We start from the raw sequence: 13,553 nt of genomic DNA, 5'->3' as shown, positions 1-13,553 counted from the left end.
CAATGGGTATCTCTTTTCATTGACCAACTTTACCATGTTCTTTTTGTATTATGAATGGGCCCCACGGTAAAATCAGCTCCACTTTCCTAGGTAAAACTTACCCATCTCCCAGGTGGGTAAGTAACTTCCCCACCTGGGGGGAAATTTTACAAAACATGTTAGGACAACTTTGTCCATTCTAATATTAACTTTCTGTGGGTAAAAATGTAATTTTATTACTTACCTGGAAAACCTGAGAATTAAAAGAACATGGGTAAGTGAATTTACCTAGGTAAATGTTTCCTAAGTGCACTTACCCGGGTAAGTTGCAAAGTTCTAAACGAACAAGGCCTTAAAGAAAGAATGTATAATGTACAAGTATCAAGACCAAACCCAGAAAAGCCAGATAAACCGCCTATCCCATAATCACATGCATCAAGTTATTCACAATAAAGCCCAAAACAAGTGATCCTTAGTGACCCCTTGTTTAGCTAACGCAACTGCCAAATCATTTGCAGATGGTTGGATCCTATGAAAGCTAACACTCATCTTTCTTGCTAAATGCCTTGTCTCTCTCAGCTCATCCCTAAGTTCCTTTACCTTCTTACCTACTTTATGTACTTTATCAACTTCTACTACCTCTTCTTCCTCTGAATTCTCCATGCCTACTAGCCCATCTCCATCACTATTCACCCCCACATCTTCCTTTTCATTGGATGGAAATGTTCTATACTCTTTTCTTCAAATCATTTCTTGGTGATGAATTCTGCAAATCTTGTACTACTTCATCTATTGGTATGTACCTTTTCAAAATCCAACTCTTCCTCCGCTTCAGGTTCCAATTTATCCAAATAGAATGGCAGAAGAGCAAATAAATATTCTATCTATTAGTGTTCATTAATTGCAATCAAGAGATGAGTTTATATAATTTAACACAGATGACATGATACAGAAAGCAAATTCAACCACAAATAGACAGGTATTAAGCTGGTCATAGACGCCACCAGCATTACGAAGCATAAAACTAAATTTCAATGGATTCTCCTAGTGCCCTCAGGGATAGTGGCAGTTTTTAGGGATCCCTCAGGAGATATTAATGGCCTTTTCAGGCCCAAATGGTGATTGAGACTACCAAGGCGGAGGCATGAGAGAAATGTTTACAGCTCTTGGCAGTTTTAGTATTTCCGATTTTGGAGGTAGGATGTTTCAAGGTGGTTAACGGCTGCTCCAGAAGTGGAAGTGAAGGCCCTGGAAGATTTAGACACCTGCGAGAAAGGTCATATCTCGGGTATCTAATTTAAAGTTGTGCATATCTCGTTCAGGTGGATCTGGAGGGGTTCTTTTGTAACAGTATTGTATTGATCTGGTAAATCTGAAGGTTTGCAAACTAAATAGCTGAAAGCCTTGCCAGGCATGACATGGGAATGGCAAGTTTGTATTTGAACTTCTCTTCCCAGATAGTTATTGTTAGATTTTTTTTTTTTTTTGAAACTGTAAGGTAAAGTATTTCATTAAAAAACCAACAACAATGAAGACCCTGTACAATGAGAGATGAACAGAGGATATACAATTCAGCCCATTACAGCCAAGATCCCCAAAAAAATACTATCCACTCCTTACAAAAATAAAATCAAAATAAAAAAAAAAGAGCTAGAATGTCTGTTTTTAAACAAAGAGTGAATTGCCAACCATGAGTGAACCATCCCCAGTATTTTGCTTATTTGTAAAAGCTGTTGTGGTCTTTCCCCTGTGGAAGACTTTGAATCTAGCACTTTTGGGTGTTCTAGATGATTGAACTCTTATATTCCTCGGATTAGTTTATTCAATAAAGCCTCTTTGATCTTGTTAATGATGAGAAAATTATATCAAACAGAATATGGAACTGTAGAGAAAATGGGCCAAATGGGCCTTAGTTTCTTTGTTTTTCTTTAAGTTATTGTTATGACTTGTGTTAATGGGTAGTGGGCCTTAGTTATGGACCTGTTTTCTTGTTTTTTATTCCCTTTAGTGATGGACGCCCTATTAAGGGCACTCTAATTGTCCTTATTTTTTACAACAAAAGAATAAAAAAGATCATTGGGGACTGAAGAGAGGTTTGAGAACAACTCTCTCGTCTTCTTCCTTTTCTTCCATCACTTCTCTCTCTTCAACCTCCTTTTCTCCTATTTCTTTTCTTTTAATTCAGATTATTGCAGGTGCGATTTACAACTGGAACATCAAAAGGTAGTTTATATGGAAATTAAAAGGAGCCTGTGCTTGGTGGTAAAATCATGCACATACCTCACTTTTGCATTTCAGTTTGTAAATAGGTTCCCTAAAGGATGAAACAAAGCTGTTGTTGATTCTAATCTGAAAAATGAACCCCAAAAATAGCAGATCATCAATTGGAGCAAAGAATCCCCAAAATAGCAGGTCATCAAAACACCAACCTGGGCATGATGTAGATCTGGCTCTATGTGCTTTCTGAATAATGGGAAGATGCTGTCAATAAGGTAATCCAAGGAACAAGAATCCCCAATGTCATATCGTACTTTAGAAAGAAGGCTAAAGTGAACACCACCAACCTGATCACCAGGCATTTCAAAAGGAAAATTTTATGCTAGACAAAACAAACATACAATCAAACGAAAATGACATCGAGGAACCAAAAATTTACCACTGCAACTCGAATATCTAGTAAAGAGCGTAGTTTTGAGTGTAGAGCATAAGTTCCATCAATGATTACCTGTGGGAAGTTCACAAATTTAGAAACAAAAGTGCCACAATATGATGCCTAAAGTGCTATAATGGAATAGTTAATGTAATAGCCTTCTATCAAAAAACAGAGCACGCTACAATATAATGCTTCTAACTTTAAATGTATGGACTGGCCTTTTCTTACCAATATACTAGCCTTTTTTTTGGCATGTTAATAAATGACTAGAGTAAAATCCCAGTCTCAACAGGCTTGCCAACACAAAATCAACAGAGAAAACTACAACGGTATGTGATCCTGTCTTCTTTCTCCAACCACCCATTCAGGTATTCATATCTTGTTCCTTCATAATGACTATATGTAACAATCCCCCCCACCCTTTATTTGGTGAACAGTGGTCAGTGGTTCCACCATCCGAGCTGATATATTGGAGCTTTCTAGCCCTAAATTCCTTGGACCTCCATCTAAAGGAGGAAAGTTGGTGTGCCAATACATTTGTTATTAAAGGAACTCAAGAATTTTCAACAAGAAGTAAATATAATCAAAGACTTGATCACTGTAAGAATGGTGGTATTGACAAAGGAGGAATTTAATGGGTTTCACATGGAGTCTACAATTAGAGGATGGTAGACAGTAACTGCATCCCTCATAGAAGCCCCTCAGGTAGAGCAATATTGAACTTTGATGGGTGTTCCTTGGCAATCCTAGCCCACCAGGAGTGGGGGACACCTTTAGAGGAGAGAAGGGAAGGTGGTTAAATTTCCACAATAGCCCACCAGGTCCATTTAAGTTGGAAATTTCCACAATAGCAGAAATCATAGCCTTTGTAAAATGGGTTTCTCTTTTCCTTAATTCCTTAACTTTTTTTGGTAAACTAATTCCTGAACAATCTGGTTATATAAGGTGATTGTCAGGTTGTGATTGGGTGGATATATTCTAATTCAGACAGAACTAGGAATCTCCATCATCTTATAAGAGTTGTTAGAGCATTGGAATAAAAAATTAAACTGCCTGTTTAGGTTGATTCTTAGATCAGCCAATGACACAGTTTCCTGGCTACAGAAGGGGTGGGGAGGGATGACCTTTTCTCCTTTTTTTGTGTATGTGGTGGTGGTGGTGGTGGGAGGGACTTTAGGTGCTTCAGGATCACACATCTTGTAATGGGGCTTTGAACTAAGCCGTATTTGTCGATGATGTTTTAGTGTGGCGAGTCCAGATGGATGCCATGTGTGCAGAGTTTTTGCTTGCAGGAGATCCAGGCTCTTTAGTGTTTCAATCCCATAAGCATGTCCTTAGTCCCCCTCATTCAGTTCTGGAACAAAAGAGGTCTCTTAGCTTTTTTTCCCATTAATAAAACTACTTGGTCACTATTGCTGATTTATTGAAAAAACAAAACTGCAAACCCCAATACAAAGAGCTCCTCTTGACAACATCCTAGCAAGATTCTTGGCAAGTCAATAAACATCAGATTCTATGTGAAAGAGGTGCACACTCTAGATGACAAGGCTCAGACATGCCTAATATGATGGCTCAAGCCCATTTTGCTTTGTTTTAATAAATGGTAAGAAATTTGTATTGCTATAAAGAGAGAGAAAATCCCTCAAATTATGTACGCAGAAGACTATTGATATGTACAAACTATACACCTAATATGCATGCAAATGGTCATACATATCCAAAAAAAAAAGTTGACAAAACACTTGAAATTACTGGAATATGATGTTGTACCACTGATTTCTGAACTGATCTAACTTACATCTCTAAAAGTTTCAACACCCCCACCCACTTCATGAGATGCCATTTTAATTTTACCAGTAAGAGCCTCCATGGGGGCTGATCTGGCTTCAAAAACCCAGCTGTTTCATTCCTTTCAGATAGACTAGCAAACAGCTAAAGACAGTGTTTTCCAATGAATCTTTCCTCTGATGAAAAAGCCCTTTACTTTATAGGAGGGTATTAGACAACAGAGTTAAGGAGGAAGGACCCACTATCTTCCAAAATGCAATAGGAAATGGGCCCAGAGCTGACCAGTAGCTCTGCAATGAATGAACAGGTGACTAACTGACTCATCCTGCTCACAAAACTGACTACAGATATTTCCAATAACATCCCTCTATGCACGAGTTGAACCATGGTGACACTGTCCCTAGAAGGAAAAGCATGTCATCGTGAGAGCCTCGAGGAGATAATAGCATCATGAGCAAATTGCAGCACTGCAATGGCTCTGCAATGAATATTGGGATTCCCAGTCCATTGTCACCATTCCAAACTTGCTGCTACGGTTTTCCTTCAAAGGTGATCCTTTTCCAAGCCATATTCTTCAACTGCCTTAAGGACATTCCTCCCCTCATATTGGGTTCAAACACCTTCCATCCTACCAAGTGATATTTCCTCTCCCCTTCATTTGGTCCTTCCTAAAGGAAGTTTCTCTGTGTTTTCTCCAAGGGTCAGTCAGCAAATTTGAGAGGAAGCTCTGAATAGGTATGAGTTTGCCTCCTTTTGAGAGATAATTCCTTTTCCATCTCACTAATTTGCACCTGAACCTTTGAATTATGGGGTCCCAAATAGTTGTATATCTAATTGGCACTCAACTGCAAGCCTAGAAAGGTTAAGGGAAGAGAGACTACTCTAAACCCAAAGAGTATTTCCATGCTCACCAGTATGAGGAACATCAGCAACCTGAATTAATTCACTTTTTTTGGGTTGATCTTCAAGTCGAATGTTGCCTCAATGTAAATGAGGCATAGAAGGAAAAGCATATCATCGTGAGAGCCTCTTGAGGAGATAATAGCATCATGAGCAAATTGCAGCACTGCAATGGGTTGTTCATCACCTCCCACCTTAAAACCTTCAATATAACCTCCCTCAAAAACATAGTTGATCAAGCAACTAAGAGGCCCCACTACCAAAATGATGAGAAAGGGTGACAATGAGTCATCCTGTCCCAAGCCTTTCTTCCCACAAAAACAGCTTTCAAAAAACCCATTAATCGTCATAGAGAACATGGGAGTAGAAAAATACCTGGACATCCATTTTCTCCATAAGCACCCTAAATCCCACCCTTCTTAAAACATAATTAATGAAGCTCCATGGACATATCATATACTTTTTCAAGATCCAGTTTGCAAATTATTCCAAGAATGCCTTGCCTAATTCTTGAGTTTACATACTTACTTGTAATGAGAGGGCCATCGAGTATTTATCTTCCGCCCACAAATGCCCCTTGGGATGGGAAGATGACATGCCTCAAGACACACCTCAACCATGCTCCATTTTGCTTTTTCATTTTAACATTTTTGTCAAACTATTATCCAACGCAGCTTAATAAAATATAAGCCTTTTACTTAACAAAAAACAAAAGCAAAATGTTAATAATGGAATGTTCCACAGTTCCAACCAAGATTTTGCATATCTTTGTGTTTATTGGATTTTAATTGGCATTGACTAGAGTTCAATGATATTAAGAAAAACTGACTGCAAAAAATATAAATAACTAAAATTTTCCAAATGGGGTAAGAAATGTGAAAGAACATACTTAACCAATTTTAAATGTTTTACAAAAATTTGCATTGTGTGTGCATGTGCAGAAGATGGACAAAATCTTGGCCATTGATGTGTGCAATATATGGTTCTTGCCTTTCAGGCAATTGTGCATTTACATCCTTTGCATCTCCAATGTTTTTATGGCACTATTTTGCCAAAAACAGGTGTATTATGTATCGACGGTACTATATTGAGTTCTTGTTTTTCCAAATCTTTAGCACATGTCTACTAATATTTCCATCAGTCTTCACTCGCATGTCCCTTATAGTATTTTTTTATCAGAATGGAAATATAATTAATGGCAGAACTAGTAAGCCAACGTCTGGAGGTTTCTAGGTTCTGCTCTTTGGCCTTTAATTCCATAGTGGAGCATAAGTAGTCACTAGAAGACTTTAAGCTTTCAATAATTCAATCCCACATTGCTACAGGGGGCTGGTCATTTATGTTTCATAGTATCAAAGCAGAAGTGGAATGCATTTCCATTTCCACTTCCTAACATCAAACAGAGCTCTGAAGAAAAAAATTCCAATTTTCTTCTATATGACTCCAAAATATGTACCAATATCACTTATGATGGAAACAATAGTCCAGAAGCAAATATAAAAAGCCTTGATTTAGAGTAAAACTTTGGATATATGAATACTTACCACCCCACAAGAAGAACTCTTCACTGTTTTTGAACCAATACGTCTTTTCTCTTGAAAATCAAACACTGGCATCAACATATCTTTACCTTTCATCAAATCCTATTTGACATAAGACTGTGTTAGTCATTCTGAGCACCAAGAAACAGCTTCTAAGAGTTCAGGACAAAATAATTGGCCATGTTTTATTGATTGAGAGATTATTCAAGACTCAAGTTTGTTCATCTCATGCAGGACCTGATTGTTAGGGGTGTAAATGGATCAGATCATGATCCCATCCGATCCGAAGTCCGATCCTATTTTGTCGAATTTGGATATCCCCATCTCAGATCTTCAGATCGGATAATAGGATCCCATCAAAAATCGGATCCCCCCCAATCTGACCCGAGAAGATCCGATCTGATATATATGTTATTTATTTATATAAATATATATTGTTAGAATCGACAGTGCAAGGGTAGTTTGGTCATTTGTCTATTTAATTAAGGTTGAGTTGTCTATTTTGTCTGGTTTTAAGTTGTGTCCCATACTTAATGAGGGACAGATTTGTCTTTTGCAATCTAATACAAAGAGTATTAATATAAGGTGGGTCGGCTGAGAGGGATTGACTTTTCCTCTTCTTAGACCGATCCCTTTCTTCTTCTCCCCTCTTCTTTCTCTTCTTCTTCTTTCTTTCTTACTTATTTCAGACCTAGGACTGAACTAGTGTTAATCGAATCATTCACATGGTATCATAGCACTAAAAAATCAGTCTAGAACTCGGTTTTTTTTCTTCTTTCCTTTCTCCCGGGATCGCCACATCAGAACTTCTTTTTGAAATAACTCCCAAACTAATTGGAGGATTGATAAGGGGCCAAAAAAGGAGTGGTCATTTTTTTTTCCTTCTTGGAGGTAACTATTGTCTCCGGTTGCTGTGGTGGTGGTTTGCTAGAAACCCACTAATCAATGACTCAAAGAGGGCTGGTTGTGGGCAGGTGTGAATAGAACTCTCTAATCGGCTGATAGTGTAGTGTGTTCTCTCTCTTTTGGACTGATTTCATCCATGTGGCAATGTTGATTGATAGGCATGCGTATGGACTGTTTTTTCTCTCTGTTTATGTCTGAATATGTGTGGTAACAGTAGGGTTTTCTGGTGCTGAACCTATGACAGCAACAGTATCGTAACAATAGTGTTTTATTGTGTGGTGTGTGGTGTAGTACTGAATAGTGAAGGGTGACTTTTGTCTCTTGTAGTTGGACTTTTTTTTTTTAGTGTGGTGATTTTGTTATAATGGCAACAGCTGGAAAGGGTAGTGATAATAAGACTGCTGTTATGATTTCCCCCGATTACTTGAGTATTCAAATGACCTCTATTAAATTAAATGGTGAGAATCATGTACCATGGGCTAAATCAGTGGAAGTGTTCTTGAGAACCAAGAAGATGGTGAAACATGTGTGAGAGGAGAGACCATCTTCTGACTCTCCACCATGATCTTCCTATTGCATTGTGGAAAGGTAAACGTAGTTGTACATCTCATCCTATTTCCCATTATGTTTCCATTGCTCACCTTTCTGCACTGTGCACACAATCACACGTGGGAGCTTATCCCTCTCCTTCCTGGTAAGCATGTTGTTGGATGTAAGTGAGTATACATGGTAAAACATCTTCCAGATGGCAGTATGGAATGGTTGAAAGCCAAGTTAGTGGCCAAAGACTATTCTTAGTTTTATAGTGTTAACTATACGGAGACATTTTCTCCTGTGGCTAAGATTAGTTCAGTTCGGGTGTTGAATTCTTTAGCAGCAATGTATGATTGGCCCCTCTTTCAACTTGACATAAAAAATGCCTTCTTACATGATGATCTTGTTGAGGAGGTATATATGGAGCAACCACCAGGATTTGTTGCTCAAGGGAAGGATGGTAAAGTTTGAAGACTTAAGAAGGCGATTTATGGGCTGAAACAATCTCCACGTGCGTAGTTTAGCAAATTCAATGAAATAGTGAGGGACTTTGGCATGAAACAGTGACAGGTAGACCATTCTGAATTCAGTTATGAATCAGAAATTAGGAAGATTTTGTTAGTGATGTATGTGGATGATATTGTCATAACTGGTAGTAATAGCAATGGGATTGATAGGTTGAAGAACTTTCTACATGATCACTTCCAAACAAAAGATTTGGATAAACTGAAATATTTTTTTGGGAATATAAGTTGCAAGGTCAAGACATGGTATTAACTTGTGCCAAAGAAAGTATATCTTTGATTTACTTGAAGAAACAGGGTTGTTGGGTGTCAAACCAGCTGAAACACCCATGGAACCAAATGTCAAGTTGAGTATTGATGCAGGTGAAGAGTTTGATGATCCTGGAAGGTACAGGAGGTTGGTGGGGAATTTGAACTATCTAACTATTACTTGGCCAGATATATCATTTGCTGTAAGTATGGTGAGTCAGTTTATGCAACATCCTCGAGTTCCACATTCAGAGACAGTTCTATGAATTGTCAAGATACTTGAGGGGTATACAGATGCTAATTGGGCCGGATATGTGTCTGACAGGAGATCCACTACAGAGTATTGTACATTCCTAGGTGGCAATCTGGTAACTTCAAAGAGCAAGAAACAAACTGTGATAGCAAGAAGCAGTATTGAAGTTGAATATAGGGCCATGGCTCATACTACATCTGAACTAGTGTGGCTGAAAAATCTTTTGCAAGAGATAAGGTTCTCAGTTGACAAACCCATGAGGTTGTACTGTGATAACTAAGCTACAGTCCACATTTCTTCTAATCTAGTCTTTCACGAGAGAACAAAGCATAATGAAGTTGATTGCCACTTTGTAAGAGAAAAGGTGATCAGTGGAGTGATAAATACAACTCATGTGAGTTCAGGAAACTAGTCAACAGATTTGTTTACAAAAGGGTTGAGTCAAGGAAGAGTGGATTACATATGTAACAAGCTGGGACTATATGATATATACTCTCCAACTTAAAGGGGAGTGTTAGAATCGACAGTACAAGGGTAGTTTGGTCATTTGACTATTTAATTAAAGTTGAGTTGTCTATTTTGTCTGGGTTTAAGTTGTGTGTCCCATACTTAATGAGGGACAAATTTGTCTTTTGTAATCTAATACAAAGAGTATAAATATAAGGTGGGTCAAGAGGAAATTGACTTTTCCTCTTCTTAGACCAAACCCTTTCTTCTCCCCTCTTCTTTCTCTTCTTCTTCTTTCCTTCTTACTTATCTCAGACCTAGGACTGAACTAGTGTTAATTGAATCATTCACATACACAACACATATATATGCTATGTATTCATTTAAAAATATATTATTTATATTGCATTTTTGTAAATTTGTTATATTATTTATTTTTTTATTAAAAAAATGTATATATGACAAAAATAGTTGAAAAGATACTTGTATTTTTTGTTTTTCTTTATTTAAATTGTTACATTTTATTTGTCTTTTAATAATTATTAATTTAAAAAGAAATAAACCAGATCAGATCATATCCGAATATCCAACTTCATCATCGGATTCAAACTCAAATCCATGTTTGTAAGATCCGATCAGATCTTCGGATCAGATTGGATCTGCTCTTAATAGTGTCGGATCGGATTCGGATATACCCTGATTCAAATCCAATCCAATCCGTTTGCATCCCTACTGATTGTTACCACCTTATAACTCAATCCAGACTTGGAAAACCCAGCCAGAAACCAAAAGGTAAACAACTGGATCCTGAAAGTTTCAGGCAACTTTCTGAAGTATCAACCCTATCTGAAAACATTCAGCAAAGTGTAACTCAAAATTGAGATGAAGTCTCAAAGACAGTTGAAACTGAAATGATGGGGCTGACTGATCTCTAAATGATTCATCCAACTGAGTGAAAATAAAATGAAAACCTGTATTAAGCCTGCACTGTTATACCATCCTTTTTTCAAGGAACAGAAGCAAACCTCAAGATTTTGAATTAAAGTACTGAAATCTATCAAATCAAGATCATTCCCATCATCAACTCCATCGTGATAGTTCTCCATTGATATGACAGTACAACCAAGTACAGATGCTACCTTCTCTGCTAAGCTTCAGAGATAGATAAACATACAAGTATTGATCAGAAAAAAAACTACATTGGTGAAAACAATAAAATTTTTAAAAGAACATAAAACTCTCACAATAATCATTTCCCATTAGCAACAACAACAATAACTATACCTTGTTTTACCAGAACCACTTGGACCACCAATGCCGACCGTGACAAGGCCCTCCTTTTTTTCTCGGAGTTCTTGAACAGCTTTAACTAGTAAATAATACCCATGATCAAAGGACTGCAAAATCCAACCCAATCATAATTAAGTTTCTTAACAATGCCACAAGAAAACCCAAACGCAAAAGTTCTAAAACACAAACAAATAGGAAAGTAATGTATAATAAACAAGCACAAGACAAGCATAAAAACAATGTATTGCCCAAGTTTAAAACAACATGGTCTCTTGAGTTTGGATAATTTTCAATCGCTTTTAAATGTCAATTGTTTTACCTTTCTTTCTCTTGCTTTTTTTCCCTCTACCAAGTGTTTTTTACGACCCAACTAAAAGCAGAAGCAATTAAATGGACAAAAAAAATTAAAGCTTCTATTAGTTAGAGGAGATCAATAAGACCGAATGCAAAATAAAAATTAAAAAAAAAAAAAAAAAAAGCATCCCCATTTCATCGCTATCGGTTCTCGTTCATTGACCATAACTAACTAATCAAATATCCGTCATAGAATCATAAAAGAAACTGCAAATTAAAGTGCAATAGAATATACAACCTTACAATTTAATCGAAATACAACAAATTTCAGGTCCAAATAATGCCATTGGGAATTGTTTGATCAGACCGAAGCATACCATATCTGTGCCCAAAAATAATAAAGGAAATTACCACATGGAGAGGAAGAGACTGTAGGATGGAAGAATAAGAGGAAGATGAGGGAGCGAGCTGTTGGAAGTAATCTCGGCCTCCTTCCTGAAACACTCGCTGAACAACTTCGTCATCCATGGCCCCTCCTCCAGGCTCCAAAAAATTAGTACCGGAAGAAAAGCCCAATCATGAAGGAGCGAGATAACGAACACTCAGATTAACAGAATTTAGAGAATCCACGGATGGGTTCAGTTGATTTGTGGCGTTTACTCTGCTTTTCATGTTGTTTCCGTCGGAAGAGAAACCCCGGCAACAGATGCTCCGTTAACTAGTTTTTTCTTTTCTTTTCTCTCTTTCTTACCGGTAAAGCTTTTGGGATCCCTGTTCAACGACGGGGATCCGATGTTGCGTCTTGGGATCCGTATTCCTTCTTTCCTTGTTTTGTTTTATGGATTTCGCGACTTCTGTCATCGTCCATGTTCTGGCCTCTGTGTGTGTTTTTTAAAAAGCTTTGCTTTTTTCTTTATTTTCCATTTTCCAGTAATGACAGAATAAATTCAATCCGGTCCAACCTCAGAGCAATGACGTGCGAGCCAAAGATAATATATAAAACTTTCCTTGAAAAACAAGGAAGAAGGAATAATAAATTTGAGCCTCTTGTGAATGACAGAGCATGAATTTGCCACGTGGACAGATTTATTCATCCATGTGTTGCCTCCGATGACATCAAAACTCTATGCCCCAAGTTCTGTTTGAGTTTCCTGTGGTGAATGGATATCCAGATTTTTTATTAAACTATTGTGCATCATTTCACAAACAATGTTTTCAACCCACGGTTGAATCTGCTGATGAGACGAGTCGACATGCTACCTACCCATTCAGGTTTTTAGTCCATTCATTAACCGTGAAGAATTTACTTGTAGAATAGTGTTGACTTGATAAACAACCTAGACAAATCAATTGAACTGTTTTTTTTTCACAAAAAAGAGAAGCTTCACTCATATTACTTCATTGCAGATATCTGTGTTGTGGCAGACTGATTAGGATTGTAGTTTATGACCATTTGTTCTTTACAAGCAGAATAAGCCAGTGCATGAGCAGCTCTATTTAGACTTCTATTTATATGAACAAAAAGTGATATAAGCTTTCTCAGCTTTGGCCAATGGAGCTGCTCGATCCATCCAGAGGGTACTTCTTTGTTACTCAAAAAACGTACTAACTTCTCGGAGTCATTAAGGTAGAAGCTGTTTCAAGACCCGCTATTAAAGCTTTTATCTCTGAATCGTAGCTTGAAACCGCCCAGCATGGCCTCCCTTCAGCAATGGTTTCACCTGTTGCTCGTTTGAAGATAAAACTTCTTCCTGCAGTTCCTATTAAAGGGTCAAAAGATCCATCAACCTGTAACACATTTTGCATGAGATTCAAGCTAGAGGGAGTAGCAATACATGTATTGTTGTTTTGTGTGGAGGTGTCAAGCTGATAGCTTCGCAAGATGTTCAGCAGTTCAAGGGGGCTCATCAGAATATTCTTAAGGGTTTCTAGCATATAAGAGCAACTTTTGGGGTTTAATATCAATAAAAGTATTATATTTAAAAATTTTTCAAAAATAGGTTAACTTTTTAAAAATAATATCAATAAAGGGAAAAACACTGTTCATCTTCTTCTTCTTGCCGTTTGTTCACCGTCCGCCGCCGTTGCCACCCATCGCCACCTCCGCCTCTGCCTCCGGCAACGTTGCTAGAGGTGGTCGGAGGCAAAGGTGGCGGCGACGCTGGTGGTCATTCCTCTGCCCACTGCTGTCGCCA

General features: G+C 37.7%; 1 protein-coding gene across 8 annotated transcripts in view; it reads right to left on the bottom strand.

The window, feature by feature from the left end:
* The window catches only part of LOC104609946 (P-loop containing nucleoside triphosphate hydrolases superfamily protein), a 54,417-nt gene extending 42,094 nt beyond the window's left edge, over nucleotides 1–12,323 (bottom strand). For 5 of the 8 annotated variants that reach the window (XR_016085569.1, XM_010276392.3, XM_010276393.3 and 2 more), the window contains exons 1-7: nucleotides 11,770–12,323; nucleotides 11,059–11,171; nucleotides 10,800–10,926; nucleotides 6,865–6,963; nucleotides 2,636–2,704; nucleotides 2,409–2,543; nucleotides 2,260–2,328 (exon numbers count right to left, since the gene is read on the bottom strand). Coding sequence is in view for 7 of the 8 variants with exons in the window: in XM_010276392.3 (XP_010274694.1) it covers nucleotides 2,260–2,328; nucleotides 2,409–2,543; nucleotides 2,636–2,704; nucleotides 6,865–6,963; nucleotides 10,800–10,926; nucleotides 11,059–11,171; nucleotides 11,770–11,886 (729 nt within the window). In the remaining variant the exon portion in view is untranslated. The remainder of the gene's footprint in view (nucleotides 1–2,259; nucleotides 2,329–2,408; nucleotides 2,544–2,635; nucleotides 2,705–6,864; nucleotides 6,964–10,799; nucleotides 10,927–11,058; nucleotides 11,172–11,769) is intronic. The other 3 variants (XM_088903381.1, XM_088903382.1, XM_088903379.1) reach the window with 2 other exon arrangements.
* Nucleotides 12,324–13,553: the final 1,230 nt, after the last annotated feature.

This window comes from Nelumbo nucifera, chromosome 4 (genome assembly GCF_055504915.1).
Source record: "Nelumbo nucifera cultivar China Antique chromosome 4, China Antique-T2T, whole genome shotgun sequence".
Taxonomy (NCBI): domain Eukaryota; kingdom Viridiplantae; phylum Streptophyta; class Magnoliopsida; order Proteales; family Nelumbonaceae; genus Nelumbo; species Nelumbo nucifera.
Note: the sequence above shows the minus strand (reverse complement) of the source record. Positions and strands in the feature narration are given on the sequence as shown.